The following is a 21,117-nucleotide window of genomic DNA, read 5'->3' as shown; positions in this document are numbered from 1 at the left end:
CGTATTTACCTATAGATTTCTTGATGCTAAAAAATGAGTATAAACTGGCTGGCCGGTCATAAATGGCCAAAGCTCATAAAGAACACTTGAATAATAAAGTGCACATAAAATATATATCCGTTTGCATAGGCTTAGCTCGGTCAAGCCTTTTCCACTTGTCAGTCGCAGTAAATACCAAAATATCAATTCCATTATACTCTCTCTTTCTCTCTCTCTCTCTCTCTCTCTCTCTCTCTCTTCTAGAAGGAGGTGACTGCTTAGTGGTTATTTATAATTATAAACATAAAGTAAGTCGTCTCACATCCACAAAGATCTTACTTACTTGAAATAAAAAAAGGGTAAGTATGCTCATTTAGCGAGAAGAAAGGGTTGATTTCTCATTGGTTGGTACATTTTGCAAGCTCCTTCTGGTTGGTTACCACCCCACATCTCGAACCCACGTCGATCGAGTGTTCGAGAAAAATCATTTTGGCAACCTGACACAATTCCTTTTTATCGATTTTCCAAGAGGAAATTTTTGAGACTTAAATATAATTTTAACCATTTTAACACTTTTTTTTGCACAAAATCTAAGTAGATTTTTTCCTTTTAATCTCCCTTTGAACTGGCAATTTTGAAGTTCAAAGGGGCACGAACGTCAGCTGAGACACATTTTTCTCGAACACTCCACCTCCTCAACGCTCGTAGCAAGCCATGTGCTCTAACCATCACGTTTGCATGCATTCATTGGAATATAGCGGATTTGAGTGTGTCATATTGTAACTACGAGCCCCATTGATGCCATTTGAAGTGGCCCAATGTTGAGGGAGTGAGACCCGGCTCTTAAGTAAAAATGCGTGTAAACTTCGAAGAGAGCATGTGTAAAGTGAGAGCCCACAGATTACGGCAGGAAAGCAACTAGAACGGCAGGACCGAGCAGGTTCATCTTCACGTAGGTAGTACCTATGTGGAAGAGATATCACATGGCGCAGTCTTGTTGGCTTTTTCCTTTGCAGGCCCAGCTTGGAGCGCGGCAAATAGCCCTCACTTACGCTAGCGCACACGCACATTCTCTGAATCTCTCTCTCTCTCTCTCTCTCTCTCTCTCTCACACACACACACACACACACACACACACACACACACAGTGACGGGCGCATCGCGGATAAGCGGAAAAGCAAAAAGCTGATGCGCTTTTCCCATCCGGTCAATCCACGCAACCAGTTGCTGATGAGCGTCCGCTTGTGAGGAGGACTCGTCCTTGAAGAGTCAAAATCTGAGGACGGGGCCGACGCGTATATACCTTGATCGGAATTTGTCCTTCTCTGCTCCTTCCTCCATAGCCGCCCTTATTGTCCTCGTAGTCAGGTTTTTTCCCCTTTGTTTTCTCAAGTGAAAAGAACCCCACTCTCTTTCCCTGCTGCTTCTCGCTTGTGAAGCACGTACTCATTAGTTCCAAGAGCTCAGCTCATCTTTCTGACAAGAGTATTATCGGGCTCCTGCTGCATTGGCAGAAGGGGCACTTCAAATGAGCCCTTTTGGAAAGAAGAGCTTTGATGCTTCCAAATGGTAATCCCCCCCCCCCCCCCCCCCCCCCCCCCCCCCCCCCCCCTTTCCCGCTCTTTCCGAGAGTGACAGAGAGAGATTGGTTTCTATTCTCATATTGGCGTGCTGTGTTATCAGTGTGTCGTTGCTTGAGGTCACTCAGAAACGTATTGGAATTCTTAGAAAGAAGCGATCCATCATTGCCAAACAATCGCGAGCTGATGTTGCCAAACTGCTCGAGAGAGGCCAAGATGCTAATGCGGCCGCACGGGTACTCTCTCTCTCTCTCTCTCTCTCTCTCACACACACACACACACACACACACACACACACACACACACACACACACACACACACACACACACGTACACATGTCAATTTTGCAACATTAGGATAGGAACGAATCAGGCAGATCAAACCAGATAGGAATCATGAAATAGATAATCTTTTCATGGAAGCTGATTCAACGAGGTTCCTGCACTTTAGAGGATGCAGGTAGCATTCCCTCATCCACTGGAGATTTCAGTGTTTTGGCCATAACGTGTTTACTTTGATCGGATCAGATTCGGAGGAATTTTTCATAGAATGAGATTTTTGAGTTTCTTCAATGTCACTACGATCAGTTTTCTCATTAGTGCTCAACGCCCCTTGTCCATGTAAGATGTGGTGGCCTGCCATGAAATCATACTCTTCTACGGTGGTTGTTATGCCACCTCTCTCTCTCTTCTTCTTCTTCTTCTCTCTACCAATTTGAGAGTTTGGTGTGTTTCTTTTCTCTGTGCAATATAATTAGACATGTCTTCTATAATTTAAATTTTGGCCACCCTATCCTTCAATTATGCGAGTATGTGCCTATCAAGCTAACTTTTTCAAGCATAGTGATTGGTGCTCTAAGAACTAATGGATGAGGAGATGGTGTGCATGTTGCATGGGGTGTCTTGGTGTTTTAGATGAATTTGGGCTTGCTCTTGGATTGATCTACCTTTTGCGCTGTTAAATTATAGAGCAGTGCCACCGGCCTGTGTGAACATAGGGAGTGGAGGTAGTGAGATATGTAAGTCTGCGGCAGGGCTCGTCTGAGCCCAGCCTTCGTCTAAAAACCACTAAACCACTTATGGGTGTCGTTTTTAGATCTAATTTGGTGGGAGTACGCAGAAGCGATTGCAGCAACGCGCACACCACCTCCTCTCTAGTGCAGCTGCTACCCCTCTTAATCACGATGTTAGGGTGGCGGCCCATGTACAGATATCTGTTATGGAAAATTTATTGTGTTTTGGTAAATTTATTGAGAGGATGAATTACGCATCGCATGCGGATGTGCCCCGTTTTTATTACGCTAGTCATTTTATCTATTTGACTTATTAAGTTAACTGGGTTGGGTCAGGCAACTTTTTTATGGGAAGTATATGAGAGCCGTGGGACTATCACTTGTATCCATCTCGTTAGAGTTAATTGGAGCAAATCTCAAGAATGTCTTTGGCTTGCGATTCTGGGCGAAGGTGTAGCAAAGGAGATCATGTGGGAAAGAAGAAGGCAACAAAGGCCTAAATGTTTTGTCTTGGTGGCCCTTAGGTCTTAAGACACCTTTTGGTGAACTGGACTTGAGACCACTCAAAACAATGTCACGACCAAGAGACAAGAATTTGTCTTGCTTGCAGCTTGGTCTACAGAGGGTATTTTTGACCCAAATTTGAAATATGGAATTTAGTCGAGTATGTCTATAGGCTCATCCGGCACTCTCTTGCATAAATGGTTTGTAAATGCATTTGACTGGTGTTGTTACAATTTGGTGGGCATATGGCAACACCACATGTAGGTGAAACCGGCCTGTTCAATCCAAAAAGGGCGGTAGACTTTACTTCAAACCTTGATTTAGCTTTCACCCATTATTAGTCGTCTATTTTACCTGTACTTTCAAGACATAACACGGGGGAAAGGGATACAGGCTGCTAGATTGCACCTGTATGAGTAGACCGACACCAGATTGGCCCCTAACTTAGGCGCCCCTTTCGGTATTTCTTTATTGTTCAACAGAGGGAATAAACGTTGTGGATCCCTACAAGCTGCCCCGCACAAACTCGGCTGAATTTCCACTGTTCCGGCTTGATTTCGGCAGCATGACTGTACTAGGACCCTTCACAGTCAGTATTCCCACGCATTGAGTGACCTTTCCCGACGCATACGGGCACTTTGCAAGACCTGGCGAGAATCTGCAGAACGCTGAATTCTCTGTTTTCAGCCCCGAAAATGCGCCAGATCGCCTGTACAGCGGTCCCCTTGCGTCCCTGAACCTCCTGGGGGTATTAGGGTCCGTTTAGGGCCAAAATCCTAAACCTGCAAAAATACACAGCAGGCTGTAATTCACTGTTTCGGGCTCCGTTTCGCGTGCCGGTCGCATCCGTAGCAAGTCCTCGAGCTCCCGCACCTGTAGGGCTACTTGCCCTTTGAATCGGACGAGATTTCTGGCGTGAAACCTCTCCGAATTCACCTGTACCTGCGGGGGGATTAGTCGCTAGCTAATCCAGTACCTGTGCAAGAGGCTCTTGCCTCGGCAATCGCGCATGAACCCACACAACTGTACATTTGTCAAATGAAGAGCCCACTAGAGGGGCATAACATACTGCCAAAGGGGAGAGAGAGGGCAGTGCGTAGCGTGCAGGGCATCACTCCTGGCACCGCACTGTGCATAAGAGGGAAAGCAAGCACTCCATAGCTCTTAACCTGTGACAGAGACTTGCAAAATGAGCCTCCCAGCTATAAATCACGTTTTTGCCTTCTCTATAAGTAGTAAACTGGCCTCAGAGTGCCAAGTGTCACTCATTTGTGCATTTTCCCGCTTTAGACCCTCGGGTCTAAAAATATCTCACGTGCAGCCTCTGTTGACTTGGCCACAGAGTAACAAAATGATCCCCATGTCAAACTGCATGTAATGATGCGAAGACATTTTCAGGTCCCAAAATAGCAGTTCCCTAAATTTTAGGAGATGCTGCCATTGTATCTTTCTAGGTCATCCGACCCTCTTTGTACACTGCGGCCACATCCAGAACTGAAATGTAGCCTCTGTAGCAAAGGATTCCACTTTGGCTAGTCAATGACCCCACTTGGCTAACCATAGTCCTTGTCCAACCTTAGTGCTCTCTTGCCCTTAGGCCTGGACTCCCTCTGGACAGTTCCACACTAGCTATGCAATGTAGGGCAGTTAGATTTCTCGAGGGGTGTTTCCAAAAAGTGAAAGTAAATAGATAATAAGAAAGAAATCAACAAAAAGGATAGATAGTAGTCACACGCTGGTGACATACCCCCCTCTTGAAATCTCAAATGTCCTCGTTTGCATCTATCGTACATGCTTACTGTCAACACTGATGTATTCAACACCTATCGACACATATACGACACATATACGACACATACATGCTTATTGTCAACCTTGGTGTATTCAACACCTCGTCGACTCATGCATTGCCTGCGTGTGAACCCTGTCCCAATGACATAGTGGTATCTTCGTACTCTGCCATTGCTTTGAGTCACTAACTTTCCAATGACAAAATGGTAGCTGCACATTTTGCCACTGTCTTATAGTACACGTTGGATCCCGTAACACTTTCAAGCATACCCAAACCGACAATTTAAGAATGCAGTTACACATGTACTCTTTAATAGAAGCAATTACTGTATCCTTGACAAACTGACAAGAAATACTCACTTCTATAGCACTAACTAAACTTTTGGACATTCCATAAGAGCAATTGCCAAACTGACAATCTGTACAGCTCTTAACATTCATGTAATAGGTATTTCATTTGAGCTCACTTTAAATACCATGTACATCATTTGTTTCAAAAGCCATTGTCACACTGACAATCCATGTAGCTCTGAAACTCATGGGGTCAAGGTAGGTTGCAAACCGAAGGCTTCAAGGTAAATTGATAACACAGTTGGTGACTCTGCAAGTTCACCTTCTTCCATCCACTTAGCATCCATTGGTGGATAATTTCTGAACTTTACTAAGTAACGCCTAGCAACCTTGCCTTTCACTTTCCTTTCTTTGTGTGCCAAAATCTGTTGAGGGACCAAGATCTCGTCAAGTTTCTCGACTTCCGGCTGATCTTCAACTGACATATCTTCTGGCACATCACCCACATAGGGTCTGAGAAGACTCACATGAAACGCATTGTGAATCTTCCAATTGTCAGGCAATTTCAGTCTATATGCAACATCACTGATTATGTCGCATACTTGAAAAGGCCCATAGTAACGCATGCTGAGCTTTGGAAACAGTCTTTCCTTGCCCTTCATCTCATTTAACCTTGCCTTTTCAAAGCGTAAAAGCACCCAATCACCAAGTGAATATACCACTTCACGACGGTGACGATCAGCTGCTTTCTTTTGCTTTGCCTGAGTCTTTTCTAAGGCCACTTTGACCTTCTTGTACATTTCATCCATGTCTTGAACATACTTATCTGCTTCAAATATCTTGTCCTTTGTATGCAGTATGGGAGGAACTTTCTTGCCACCTTCAACTATCTCAAAAGGTGCCTTGCCAGTTGATGAATGCACTGTATTATTGTATGCATACTCCACCAATGGCAAATACTGCTCCCACTTTCCTTTATGCTCTGACACATAGCACTTCAGCAGATCTAGGACAGTAGAATTTGCCTCTTCTAACTGCCCATCTGTTTGAGGATGAAATGACGAAGAGAATTTGAGCGTGGTGCCCATATTCTCAAACAAGCCTCTCCAGAACAAACTTGTCATGCGTGGATCACGGTCGCTAACAATCGACTGTGGCATGCCATGATACTTGAAAATATTGCTCATAAACAAGCGTGCCATCTGATCTGGCTTTATCTTCTTCCTGACAGGAATGAAATGAGCCTGTTTGCTGAATCTACAAATAATGGTCCAAATACCATCGTTTCCTGTCTGCGTTCTCGGAAGATCAAAGATAAAATCCATAGCAATACTTTCCCATGGTTTATCTGGAATAGGTAGTGGTTGCAATAACCCTGGTGCCTTTTGCCTGTCAAACTTGACCTTCTGGCAAATTAGGCATTCCCGCACAAAGGCATCCACATCTCTTCTTAATGTAGGCCAGTAGAAGAATGTCTCAACCGCTTTAACTGTAGCATCGATGCCATGATGCCCTGCATACGGTGGGACATGACTCTCTTCCATAACTTTGTGTCGCAATGGCTTTGTGACACACAATCTGCCATGCATCATCATGAACCCGTCTTTAAGAAGATAGTGTTCATGACGTTGTCCATCCATTAGCTGCTCGAAGACCCTTGCAAAATCTTCATCATTTGCATACTGTTCTCTCATATCATCAAGTTCATGATGATAAGGAATCGACACAGCTGAAATTTGTGGCTTCCTTGACAAGGCATCAACCACAACGTTCTTCTTGCCTTCCACATGTACAATCTGAAAATGGAACATGGACAAGATATTTGCCCATCGCATATGCTTCTCAGATAACTTTGTCTGTGTCAAGAAGTACCGCAAGGTCTGATGGTCCGTTTGGACAACAAAATCTGCACCTAGCAGGTAGTGTTTCCAACTTAAGAGCGCATGAATCACAGCCAATAACTCTTTCTCATAGACCTGCATAGTCATCTCTGGCCCTTGCAAAATTCTGCTCTCATAGGCTACTACCCTGCCATCTTGCATTAGCACTGCACCAATGCTACTACCGCAGGCATCACACTGGACCACAAATGACTTCCTAAGATCTGGCAACACAATGACTGGATCTGAAGTCATCTTTTCCTTTAAGAGATTAAAAGCTGAAATCTCTTTTTGTGTCCATCTAAAGGTGACTGCCTTCTTTTGAAGAGCATGTAAAGGTGAAGCAATCTCAGCGAAATTTCGGATAAACCTTTTGTAATAGGAGCATAGTCCCAAAAAGCTTCGGACATCATGCACCGTCTTCAAATTTGGCCATGACTTGATCGCTTCAACTGTTGCAGGATCCATTCTGACACCATCCTTTGAGACAATGTGTCCCAGAAAGTGAATCTCTTCCAGAAAAAACTCACTTTTCTTTGCATTGATGAGCAACCTATGACTGCGTAGCTCTTTGAACACAATGGCCAAGTGATGCCTATGCTCCTCTTCATTCTTTGAGTAGACTATCATGTCATCAAAGAATGTACCAACAAACTGCTGGTGTGGACGGAAAATTCTGTCCATCATCCTATTGAACGTAGCAGGAGCATTTGTGAGACCAAAGGGCATCACTAAAAATTCGTAAAGGCCAAACGTCGTTCTAAAAGCAGTCTTGTGCACATCCTCTGATCTAATGATGATCTGATGGTACCCACTCTTTAGATCTATCCTGCTAAACATAGTTGCTCCTTCTAATTTGTCCATAATATCATCAATTCTAGGTATAGGGAACCTATTCTTGATGGTATTCTTGTTCAGTGCACGGTAGTCTATGCACATACGCCATGAGCCATCCTTTTTCTGCACCAACAACACTGGAGAACAGAATGGAGATGAACTGGGCTGAATCAGCCCCTTTTCTAACAGCTCCTGTACTTGGTCCATTATCTCTTTCTGCTGAGCCGCACTAACCCTGTACGGAGGCTTATTTGGTGGACTACTCCCTGGCACCAAATCTATCGCATGGTCCTCGGGTCTCTATGGCGGTAATTGAGACGGTAATGAATCGGAAAAACAGTCACTATACTGTTGTAAAAACATTGACCTTTCTTTATCTAGCAGAGATAAATTTGATTCATCACAATCTGACACTTCACGTGTAAAAACCAAGTACGCAGAAAGATGCTTTTTCATTACAGAAGTAATAGCAGAAGCTGATACAGTGGGAATAGACTCCCCTTTAAGCTTTACATCCAGAATGTGAGTCTTTCCCCTGCTCTGTACAGTGATCTTTTTGTTGTAGGCATCCATGATTCCCTGTACACGAAACAACCAAGGAATACCTAACAACACATCACATCCGTCCAGTGGCATGATGTAAAATTCTTCAGCATCTACATAGGACTGGATATGTAGGCGCAATTTTCCAATGATGGGTGTCACAGCCTCTGTATGGCTAGGACATGCCAAACGTGCCTCTGCTGTATACCCCATCTCTTCAGGTCTGATTCCCAACTTTGAAGCCAATTCTGGGGAAATGAAGTTGGCTTTGGCACCTGGATCAAAGAAGATAAGCACTGTTTGATCCCTGACCTTTCCCCATGCTCTGCAAAGCTCACTTGCATCTGAATTTGGCTTGTCGCCCACCATATCTGACACTAGACCAGCCATGGGCTTTTTTCCTTTCTTGTCTTCCTTGTCATCAGAATCAACTGGCCTTTTCTTTGTAGGACAATTGTAAGCAATGTGGCCAGGCTGCTCACAAATAAAGCATTTGTTCTCTGTCCTCAGGACCTTCTTTTGCTCTTCAGACTTGCGAGGAAAACGTCTTTTCCATTTCTTTGTTGGTCCCTTTTCTGATTCAGTCGTAGCTTTATCTTTCCCTGTGTTCGAGTCCCTTTAGGAGCCTCATTGGGAACATGCTTCTTGGCTAAATTTTTCTTGCCTGATCCTGCCTTGACGCCAGTATTCAATTCACAATCTTCTCCCTTGAGCAAACCATTGCCAGTGTTTGCTACCTCGATGAGCTGCGTCAAAGTAGTGACTTTGGTCTTCGTGCAGTATTTTCTCAATCCTTTGGGTAGGCCACAATAGTATTTTTCAATCTGTTCTGTCAATGACACAAACCTATAGGAAGTTACTGGAAGTAGAGCTTTCCAAAACTTCCGATTGTAATCATCCAGATTCTTGCAAGTGGCAGCATTAAGCTGGTGCCATTCTGTCATGACATCTGCTTCAAAGTCATCAGATAACCATGCTGCTGCAAAAATCTGCTTGAAGTAAATCCATGTGGACGGAGCTTGCCCTTGAAGCAATAAAGTTGTCCACCATTGTCCCGCATTCCTTGTCAAGAAAGTGGCTGCCTTACGGACCTTTGAAGCCTCTGTAAAGTTTCCCCCTGCATAGGCCTTGTCAAACTGCTGGAGGAATGAGAGAGCCTTCTTCCTGTCATCAAACCCTGTAAACGTCGTGAATGACACATCCTTGCCACCTTCTTTGTACGGAGTTGGCCTCTCCAGCGGCGTCAAATTGTCATATGGAAGTGACTGAAACATGGGAACACTGTTAGGGTTCATTTGTGTTCCCTGGCCGCAATTAAATTGACCTGGAAACGCCATATTTGGCTGCTGATTTGTAATTCCAGCCATACCAAAATTTGCTTGTGGCATCCCAAATTGGCCCTGAGTGCTTTGAAAACCTGGTAGCATGCCCGTGACACCATACATGGGGTTAGGCATCATTGTTTGAGCACCCCCGAACACTGTTCCTGGCGTGTAAAAGTGATTTCCAGGTGCATGACCAGCCATGCTCTGGAATACCGATCCACCTCCAAAATAGCCAGGGTGTATTGAAGGTGGTGGAAAGACCTGTTGCATAGCCTGTAGGTTGCTTCCCTGTCCATTAGAACCAGCTATAGGCTGTTGAAAGGTGGCGGGCTGAACTGGTACAACTTGAAAGACTGGCATCTCAGCCACCTGTTCTTGCACCTTAGGCACATGTTGTGGAGACTGCATGTTCTTCGTCAAGTGTACAAGTGTTTCCATTGACTGTGCAGTATGAATCACCTGTGCTCGAGCCTTAAGAGGCTTTTGAATATGATCCAGTGACCCAACTTGCTGAGACGGAACAGAAGGTTGCAGAAAGGCTAAAAACCTCGGGTTCTGCATTACTTGTGTGAACATAGCCACAGCAGTAGCCAACTGGGTCCTAAATATATCATCATCCGTCTGTGGTGGTCTTGAGGACTCACCCACTTCATGTGTCTGTTGACCCTGTGAGGAGGAAACCTCTTCAGTCACATCATCTGGTCTGTCAGCCATAATTACAATTCCCTGTGTCTGGTCTATGATCCCCTATGTCTTCAAGCCCAATCTGACCAAGGCTCACTTCTATGGGAAAAAGTGATTTAGTCCCGTCGATGGAACCATGAAACCGGCCTGTTCAATCCATCGACGATATATGCAACGTGTAGGTGCAGTTCCCAGGTCAAATGCATTACTAGGTTATGCGTGTGTGCCTACATTTCTACTTTTGTGCAAATTGAAAGGAAAAGTCAATTTAGATGCTCCTTGAGGTTTAAGGCCACACAATTCGACTGTTTTCTCTCATAAAACTAGAAGCAAGTGCACGGAATACAAGGGCTGCTTTTCTTTCTCACATTGTTCCCTCATGAGGATTCGGAATTCAAGGTCTAGGCTCTTGCACGAGGAATATGGTCACTTGCGGTCTTCTAGGCCTAAAAATTGTTAGAATTTCATCTTTTGTCCGATGGTGGCTCCAGTATCTTCCAATAGTAGATTATAGAGTGGGGTTTTTTTGTGGCTGTTTCCGGTCATATTTGACTTAGACATACCTTTTCCAGTTGAACAAGCCATGTATGTGCCCACCGAGTAGGCTGGCATGAGGCAAGAAATGTAATTCACCATTTCCGCTGCACCTTTGACATGGTATTAGAGCCATGGCGTGCTCTTCGGTTGGATCGGCGATTTGTACAAGTTTTACGTTGTTCATTTTTTGCAACAAAGAGGGAGTGTATGGTTGGTTGCGGATGTTTTTCATATCTTGGTTGATTTGGTGTTGTTTGTGGCTGATTTGGAGAACTTTCTGTTAAAGTTTATGCATTTCAAGTGAATGTCCAATGTGGTCCCAATGACCATTATTTATTTATGGCTTTTAGGTATTTATTTTACTTATTTGCAATGATTCTAGGTTGGTCATGTAACGGGAGGGCACCGCGTGCCAACTGAAAAAAACAGATTGGAACAGACTTGTGTGTGTGTGAGAGAGAGAGAGAGAGAGAGAGAGAGAGAGAGAGAGAGAGAGAGAGAGAGAGAGAGAGAGAGACTCGCAGACTGCACTAGCCCCAAACCTTGGCACCCCTTTCGGTATTTCTTTATATTGTTTTAACTGGTTATAGGTTGTGGGGGCACTGCTCTGCTTCTCTATAAGTAGATTGCCAGAGAGTGACCCTGTACACATATTTAAAGGCCCTTGGTCCTTGAAAGCATCTCACATGAAAAGAAAACTCTCCCAAGAGAAAGTGGTCAAAAAACTGGCGCCCTTTAGGCTGGCCCATAAAATGCGGGGGTTCGTACAGTGCAACATCATCATCTTTGCAAATTGCGGGTTGGTTGCACATCAGCATTCTCTATGCAAATCTGGCATAACAGGGAATGGCCATTTTCAGGTCCCCGTTCCCATCCCAATTTCCCATTCTGAATCCTCGTTCCGTGTTTCAAACGTGAGTATCCGAAACAGGGAATGGCATTTCATGTATGTTGCCGTTCCCCGTTTCCCGTTCCGAGTATCTATGAAATCTGGTCCTCTGTTAGATTTGTTAGGGTTAGGATTTTTAATCCTAACCTCTTAGTCTTCAAGTTAAGTTTTTAGGCCCCTCGGTCGCCGTCAGTAAGTTGGTTAGGGTTAGGATTCTAGAGTCCTAACCCCCTTCTTCTTCAGTGGTTGACATGTCAGCAGTTTGTGACATACCCTCTCTTGAAAGAAGAGTAATCGTCCACAATTAGATCTGCAAAACTCAATCAAGTTAGTCCAAAAATTCGAGTGTCATTTTGAGGATTATCCAGTATTCTCATTCCGTATCAGAGCCCTTGATATGGAGGAAAAAATTTATGTAGAATCTAGAAGCGCCATCTTTCTCTGTCTGCTCTTCAACGGACCCGTATGCTTTCAAAAAAGCACATGCTTGAAGCTCTGATAGCACTCTAACAAGAGGGCACCGACTGCCAACTGAAAAGAATAGAGTTTAGACTGAAACAGACTTTTACCACTTCAAAACAATTGAATTGAGAGAGAGAAATGAAATGTTATATAAATGTCTTAAAAAGGCCAAAATGGCCTATGAGACCAAAATGATATAATCCTTGTGGATTTAATCCAATGTCTGGGTACAAAAAAAAATGAAGTAAAGTGAAAGACTAAAGACTAAAACTAAAGACTGAAATCATCACCATCATCGTCAATGCTAGAGGATGCCCGACATTAGGCGTTGTCCTAGAAAGTATCGCATTAGTCACTAAAGAGCTTCGTCACTGTCCGCCTCTGTAAATAGTCGTACTTGGCATCTCCCATATCGTGCTAGAATACTCCTGATCCTCTGGTGAAGCCTCCGTCGATGTCGTGGTCGCCCTCGTAGACGTGGGAGTGTTGCCCTCCTGAGCTCAATAGCTCTGTCCACTAATATACCTTTGGTATAAGTGGTGTCACAAAGTGATGACATGGCGGACAGCAGAAACCCTAATTTCTGCCATAAACCCTAAAATTCCTGCAAACCCTAATTTTTGCCAAAAACCCTAAATTCCGGAAATCGCGGAGGCGGATTATTAAAAAAAAAAAAATATTTTGTTTTTTTGTTTTTTTTTGGAAAATGATGAGCGACGCGAATTTTGCTTTTGCTTTTTTTTTATAAAAAAAAAGAGAAAAGACTCTCTAAGAGAGAGAGAGAACTGATGCTTTTGATTTTAAAAGCTTTTGGGGCTCTGCTTTTGGGCATCCCTTGTAACCTTTAAATTAGTGGTGAGGGCCTCACTTCTCAGGGCATCTGGACACAGAGTCTGAGAGTGAAACCCTAACCGCTCTCTTGTACTTTGATGATTGATTAATACAAAAAGAAATACCGAAAGGGGCGCCAGTCTTTGGGGCCAATATCTCTAGGCACGGAACTCCGCCGGGCCAGTGCAAATCTATTGTGATCTGTGAATTGTTTTGAAGTGGTTATTTGGTGCTGTCGCGGTTGATTCTTGACTTGGAGTGTCCAAGTTTGTTACAGTGGTATCAGAGCACGGCCGATTTCTCTTCTACGGGAAATACGATCCCCGAATTTTTTTTTTCCGCGGCACCTATGGCTTCAGGCAATGATCAGTCGACTCCCTCTGCATCTGGAGATGCGGGCTGGGATCACAACGAAGATTCAGACAGAGAGTATGGCCCGCCTCAGCCTACTCAGGCGGAGCAAACAGAGATGGAGCGTCGTCAATTGATTGGCGATGCAACAAAGATGATGCTCAATTTTGCCAAGGACCCGAAGATGGTAAAATATATGAACCAGACCTCTTGGAAAGAGGTACAGATGGAGTGGCAGAGAACCACAACACCACTCCCGAAACCCGCTCTCAAGAAACCTTCTACCTCCAAGAAATATACGGAGAAGGAACTGGAGAACGTGGTTGATGCACGGATTGCTCAGCTTTTCGACGTGCAAAAGAAAGGCAAAAAGCACGGCAAAAAGCAGAACAAAGGTACTGACTTCCCGGGATATTTGGGTCGTCAGTCGACATTCGACAAAGCAAAGAAACGGAAGAAGCGTGTTCGATTTGAAGGAGTACCCAGTTCTTCTTCTTCTTCTTCTGACAGTTCTTCTAGCTCCTCGGATTAGAGCGAAGAAGACAGAAAAAAAGCAAAAAGCGAAGCAAGACACAAAGCTTCGGAACGGGCAAGAAAAAGGCAAAGAAGGCTACATCTCGCCCAGAGACTGACAGTTCTTCTGAGGACTCGTCTGCAGAAAGCTCAGATTCCGATGACGGAAAGTTTTATGCGAACAAGAAGAATTTTTACAAAGCAAACGAGTATGACTTTCTCGAAGATAAAAGCAAGAAAGTCCGAGAGTTTAAGGAAGGTGGCCACTCGATCATGTTTGATACTTTTTCAGGATACTCAGATGCTTCGAAGGCTTTGTCTTTTATACAGCAGTTTGACATCGCTTTCGCGGGAGGACGCTATTCAGAGCACTCCAAGATTCGGAGAGCTGCCTCTTACTTTAAGGGGAATGCCCGTACTTGGTGGTCCACGCTTCTATTAAGCAAGACTGTGCCAGTTACATGGCTGAAATTCAAGAGGCTTTTTATTTCTTCTTGGTTGACTCAAGAGTTTGAGCAAGATATACGAGCTGCTTGGAACCATCTCCGGATGACCAAGAGCGATACAGTGAATTCTTATTGTGAAAGATTCTGGAGCTCTTTTCTACCCGCCTCTTCATTCAAGAAGATCTCATTCAGAGAACAGATTGAGCGGTTTACCTTGGGTCTACCTACAGAGATCCGAGATCACTGCTTGGAACAGAAGTCAGCTTCTATTCAGGAGTTGATGAGTCATGCGAAGCGGGGCTTTGCCATTCACTCTGGCAGTTTGACCTACCCCACAGATGAGGCCATGACACAACGAGCCGAACAGACTTCTGGGAATGAAAGTAGAATGAAAAAGAGCAACCCAGAGAAAAAAAAAAAGGATGCACGACCCAAGCTTACTCCTGAGGAGAGAGCTCGCTTCATCAGAGAGGGGAAGTGCTTTGGATGCGGGGAACATGGACATATTTCCGCGAAGTGCCCTGATACGGCACAGAAAGAACAGCATGATGAAAACGACGACAGGTCTGAGAGTTCGAGAGCAGCTGAGGAACGTGGCAGAAAAGGCAGATAGAAAAGCAGAACTGGTACCACATGGTGTGGGACCTGCACCGAATCTAATGAATGAAAGTACAAACTTTGCCGCTTTCGGGGCAAAGCGAAGGATCAGGAAGCTCTTTTGAAGGAGCCAAGGCCAACTTCTTTTCACTTGGAATTGGCGGCTCGATTTGGAACTACGCCCGACAGACTGACGCCACAGGCGGAGGTAGTTCCACTGGCACCCGGATGGGATGTTGCCATTACACCGAGCATTGGCAAACTTTGTTTGCAATGACAGGGGTGTTCAGGGCACGCGAGTGACGTTCTACTCGGGATCCCTTGGTACCACAAGAACTACGCCGTGGTTGACTACCGGGCCGAGGAAGCGACTTTGATAAATGAAGGGCTTAGAGATTGTACTTGATGAACTTCAGTTTTCTTACTCATTCTTTTGGGAGAACTGAACGATGGATAAAAGTTGAATATGTTTTGACCTGAAGAAAAGAACGCCAAGATTTTTTTTCTCCACGCTCATGCCGATTGCTTTTGAGAGGGCCTGAAGATCATACCATTGATCTGATATCTGGAAACACGCCACCGAATCGGCCACCTTATCGTGTGAGCCGAGTACAGAATGAAAAGATTATGAACTCAGTGAAAGACCTCTTGGAAAAGGGTCTTGTCCAGCCTATTACTTCACCGTATTGCTCTCCAGTGTTGTTGGTTTTGAAGAAAGACGGATCTTGGAGAATGTGTATCGATTATAGCACTCTCAACGAAATCACCATCAAGAACAGATTTCCGATTCCTAGGATCGATGATATACTCGACAGGTTACAGGGATCCTCGTGCTTTAGCAGGATTGACTTGAAGAGTGGATATCATCAGATCAGGATAGCACCAGGAGATGTCTACAAGACAGTTTTTCGGACGACTTTTGGGTTATTTGAGTTTTTGGTGATGCCTTTTGGCTTAACCAATGCTCCTGCGACATTTAACCGGATGATGGATAGGATTTTTCGAGAGTACAGGCTATTTGTTGGCACTTTCTTTGACGACATCATTGTTTTCTCCAAGAATGAGGCAGAACACAGAGATCATCTGCTTCAAGTCTTTCAGGCATTACGAGATCACACATTAGTGATTAATGCTACGAAAAGTGAACTTTTCCTACCAGAGATACATTTTTTGGGACACATTGTGTCAACAGCAGGAGTGCAAATGAACCCGGCCAAGATAGAGACTATCCGTGATTGGCCCGATTTGAGGAATGTCCATGAAGTTAGAAGCTTCTTGGGACAGTGTTCGTACTACAGGCGGTTTATACGAAAGTTTGCAGAGGTTGCTTCCCCTTTGCATACCTTGACACAGAAAGGAGTACCTTTTCCGTGGGGACCCACAGAGGTGACTGCCTTTCAGACATTGAAAGAGAAATTGACTACGGGACCTATTTTGACTTTGCCGGACTTGCAGAAGTCATTCGAAGTATATTGTGATGCTTGTGGTCGTAGTCTGGGTGCGGTCTTGATGCAAGAAGGCCATGTCATAGCTTACGAGAGCCGTTTGTTCTCTAGGCCGGAGATGACAGCACAGATTTATGAGAAAGAGCTTTTGGCGGTTATCCATGCTCTTACTCAGTGGCGGCATTACCTACTCGGAGCGGATTTTATTGTCTTTACAGACCATCAGAGTTTGCGCTACTTCTTGTCACAGAAGCAGCTTTCGGAAAAGCAGATGCGGTGGGCGAACATCTTGTCATAGTTTCACTTCCAGATTGTCCATGTGCAGGGACAGAAGAATGTGGTGGCAGATGCTTTGTCTCGGAAACCGTTGGTTCTGGCTATTTCCGCGATACATCATAGGAGCTTCGAGGATATGGTCGATCAGTGTGCCACAGATACAGATTTTGCAGATATTTTCACACGGATACGGGATGGGGAGACAGTAGCTGGATACTCCCTTCGGGAAGGCTACTTGATGAAAAAGACTATGTTGTGCGTTACACAGCCGTTGAGGGAAAAGGTTATGACTGATTGCCACTGTCCACCTTTTACGGGTCACCGCAGCATTGCTACCACCATGAAAGGGGTAGAGAGAGATTTCTTTTGGCGGAGACTGAAGAAGGATGTGGAAGAGTTTGTGCGCAGTTGCTTGGTATGCTAGAAGGTCAAGTTTGACAGGCATAAGGCACAGGGATTGTTACAGCCTTTACCCATACCCACCCACCCGCCCCTGGGAAAATATTGAAATGGATTTCATTTTTTTTATCTCCCGAGAATACAGAATGATCACGATGATTTTCCGATTACATGGCACGCCTGAGACGATTGTCTCCGACAGAGACCCCAGATTTATGAGTTTGTTTTGGAAGGCAATTTGGGAGAACATTGGGACGCGGTTGCAGTTCTCGTCATCGTTCCACTTGCAGACTGACGGGCAATTTGAGATTGCCAATTCAGTGATTTTAGATTTATTGAAGTCTTGTATCTCGCATCAGAAGACTCAATGGGAAAAGAACTTACCTTTGGTGGAATTTGCCTACAATAACACGATACACTCTTCGACGGGGAAGACGCCATGAGAGATTGTTGAAACTGCTGCGAAGGTTCCATCCTTCCTGAGCACGAAAGATTAGAAATTTGAAGCGGATGAATATTCGCGAGATTTGGATACGGCTTTTGCCAAGGTTCACGAGACTTTACAGAAGTCTCAAGAACGACAGAAAAAGGCAGCGGATCGCCATCGTCGCGACTGGAAACTGAAGGAGGATGATTGGGTGCTCTTACTTTTGAGAAGGCACGCCTAAGAAAAAAAAAAGGGAAAGGAGAGGCTTTTTCCAAAGCTTAGTATGTGATACTACGGACCTTTCCAGATTACTGACAAGATAAATGATGTCTCCTTCCGATTGGACCTGCCAGATACTTGGAGGATTCATAATGCATTGCATGTGAGTCTCTTGAACCCTGTTAAGGGTGATGTGCCTGATGATGGGGAGCCTGATGAGCAACCCGAAGTGGAAGAAAACGAGGAGATCCGTGTTCCTGAACAGATTTTGGCACATAATGATACGAAGAAAGGTAAAGTCCGAAGGCGGTTCTTGGTTAAGTTCAAGAACTTTCCTGCATTTGATGCGAAGTGGATGGAGGAGGAGGACCTAGCAGATACTCCTCGGATTGTGAAACTTTACCTCGATGTTTTGGTTTGGCATAGTCTACTCCAAACGGAACCCAGAACTCAGCTTGGCCGAAGATCTGGTGCAGTGGGATGCACAAGAGGAGAGTTACTCCACTCCTTTGTCAACAGATGCCTCGATTTTGATACTAAAGTCACTGATGTCTCTTTGAGCTTCAGGGATACTGAGAGCTGACAGTATTCTGCTGGATGACTTTATGAAATGGAATTCCTGATTATGATACTGATTTGTTCTTGACTTCTTGTGAGTACAGGAACTGATAGACGAAATGACTGCAGCATTTTGGTCTGATTGATCTCGAATAGACATGGTTGCAATAGGGGTTAGTCAATCGGACATCGATGAGGTCCCGATTGGACCTAGATGTGATTGCTAGCTACATTGCCGATAAATCATGGTCTAAGATCCGAATGAATGTTGAATGTCATGTGATGTCCTGTGATGTCTGGTGATGTCCTGTGATGTCGTGTGATGTGACTGTCGATTTTGTACATGTGCTAGATGTGTGTTCCTAGTACGTAGGTACTAACAGTCAGTGTCTGCTAAGACGGTTTATGGCTTTTGTCGGTTTTGCAGGCGTAATCGCGGTCGATTACAATGCTTTCAAGAGGGGGGTATGTCACAAAGTGATGACGTGGCGGACAGCAGAAACCCTAATTTCTGCCAAAAACCCTAAAATTCCTGCAAACCCTAATTTTTGCCAAAAACCCTAAATTCCGGAAATCGCGGAGGCGGATTATTAAAAAAAAAAAAAAATTTTGTTTTTTTGTTTTTTTTTGGAAAATGATGAGCGACGCGAATTTTGCTTTTGCTTTTTTTTTATATAAAAAAAAGAGAAAAGACTCTCTAAGAGAGAGAGAGAACTGATGCTTTTGATTTTAAAAGCTTTTGGGGCTCTGCTTTTGGGCATCCCTTGTAACCTTTAAATTAGTGGTGAGGGCCTCACTTCTCAGGGCATCTGGACGCAGAGTCTGAGAGTGAAACCCTAACCGCTCTCTTGTACTTTGATGATTGATTAATACAAAAAGAAATACCGAAAGGGGCGCCAGTCTTTGGGGCCAATATCTCTAGGCACGGAACTCCGCCGGGCCAGTGCAAATCTATTGTGATCTGTGAATTGTTTTGAAGTGGTTATTTGGTGCTGTCGCGGTTGATTCTTGACTTGGAGTGTCCAAGTTTGTTACAAGTGGGCTCTGAAGTCTGCTGTGAGGTATGCACATCTGGCTGCTGAGTCCCTGCTCTAAAGAAGTTAGTGATCTCCCTCTGTAAATGTCTCCCACTTCCTGGTCTCCTCAAGAGACTCTCCCTATGTTTGGGCAGTACTAGCAAAAACAACCCGAGGCATCTCTGATCGTGATATCTCATGACTCTAGCCAACAGTCCAAAGCACTCTTTGAACAAACAGTGAAAGCGGCCTCGTATCTCATAGTATACCAAACAATGACAAATGTGGTGTAACTTTGTCTCTGGCTCTATATGCCGCTTCTGCTGGTACTCTCTTAAATCTGCTAGTGTCACGTGACACATCCAACCCTATGTGTCCGTGGACAAGCTACAGCATGATCAGGGTTCAGTCAGTCCAGTCAGTCTAGATTTAGAAGTGATCTGGCACTTTTGTGAGTTTATTCGTAGACCGTGCATGCCCAGTCACTTAGTGTAGATGCATATCCTCTGGTTGCACACAACATGATCATCAGTATTCCCATCAGAATCCATTAGAATCAGTTACGGGAATTTTCCAGTGATTTTAGCCTATTTTCTCTATTTTTGGTATTTTTCACTTATTAATTTAAGCGACTTCTCAACAAAAGTAGGTAGGGCAATTTTGCTAAGAAAATATATAAGCAAACCCAAGTTAGCACTAAATGGCAGAAGAGGCAGCAGGAGCTTCCCGCTCAACAGGCAACTTCTCAGTAGTAGCCCCCCTCAGCACCCCTAGCGCTAGGCCAACCCCCCTTCCCTGGCGTTTTTCCTCACTTGCAGCCGTCGCCAGAAGTCAGCATCCTTAGAGTTTTTGTACACCTACAGAAGCCCAATCCTCAGCGTTTTGGTCGCCAGCAAGGTCAGCCCATTAGCGTTTTTGACCCCAGTGTTTTCAGCCATAAAACGCAGCAGCAGATCTGCAATTTCAGCGTTTTTGGATCAGCAATTTCAGCATTGAAAAACACAGATTTTTCAGCAGATGAATTGCACCAGATCAGCCCTAATTTGGTTGCAGAAGTTCCCCCAATTTCAGCCCTTGAAAATGCAGCCAAAACAGTCATTTTAGCCACCGAAACATTCCCGAAATTCAGCAGATAGAAGATCTCAGATTTCAGTCATCAAGTCGTCGTCGTCATCACCGTCGTCGTCATCGGCATAGTCCCAGATTGCATCAATCCATTGCATCGTCATTGTACCACTTTGTGCAGTCATTAAGTAGACCACTCTTGCCGACGAGAGTGGGGCCTTCGGAGGAGGGTTTTACGTCTCTGGTGTCGTATCTCTCTTCTCTCTCTATCTCTCAGTCTCATACACTTGCACACACATTGTCCATTCACTTTGTTCGTGATCATAGCACTTTCCATTAAGAACGGAAGGCTTTCCCTTCCATAAGAACTAAAAGGAACCTTGAGCACAGTTCGGAGCACTCATCTTGAGCAAAGCGCAAACAATCATTCCGCTGCACCTTACATTGGTATCAGAGCTTTGGAAGTGTTCTGCATTACTCAAGGAAAGAACCACAACAACCACAAGAAATGTTTTTGCTTGTTGAGGTCGCACGAACCCAAGTTTACTTGGGCGTGGCGATTCCTAATCGTGTTTTGTTGAAGAGTGACAAGAATTCCAAGAAAGAAGGGATTGTCCAGCCTCCCCTTGTGTCTCTTTTCACTCATTGAGAGCGGACCG

General features: G+C 44.5%; 1 protein-coding gene across 1 annotated transcript in view; it reads left to right on the top strand.

Annotated features, from left to right (window-relative positions):
- The first annotated feature begins 1,109 nt into the window (after positions 1-1,109).
- The window catches only part of LOC147422727 (uncharacterized), a 36,373-nt gene continuing 16,365 nt past the window's right edge, over positions 1,110-21,117 (top strand). The window contains exons 1-2 of the mRNA XM_086502909.1: positions 1,110-1,548; positions 1,663-1,795. Coding sequence (XP_086359035.1) covers positions 1,508-1,548; positions 1,663-1,795 — 174 coding nt within the window. The 5' untranslated portion in view covers positions 1,110-1,507. The remainder of the gene's footprint in view (positions 1,549-1,662; positions 1,796-21,117) is intronic.

Source organism: Adiantum capillus-veneris, chromosome 27 (genome assembly GCF_014529385.1).
Source record: "Adiantum capillus-veneris isolate H3 chromosome 27, ASM1452938v2, whole genome shotgun sequence".
NCBI classification, from domain to species: Eukaryota; Viridiplantae; Streptophyta; class Polypodiopsida; order Polypodiales; family Pteridaceae; genus Adiantum; species Adiantum capillus-veneris.
This window is presented reverse-complemented; position numbering and strand designations above follow the sequence as displayed.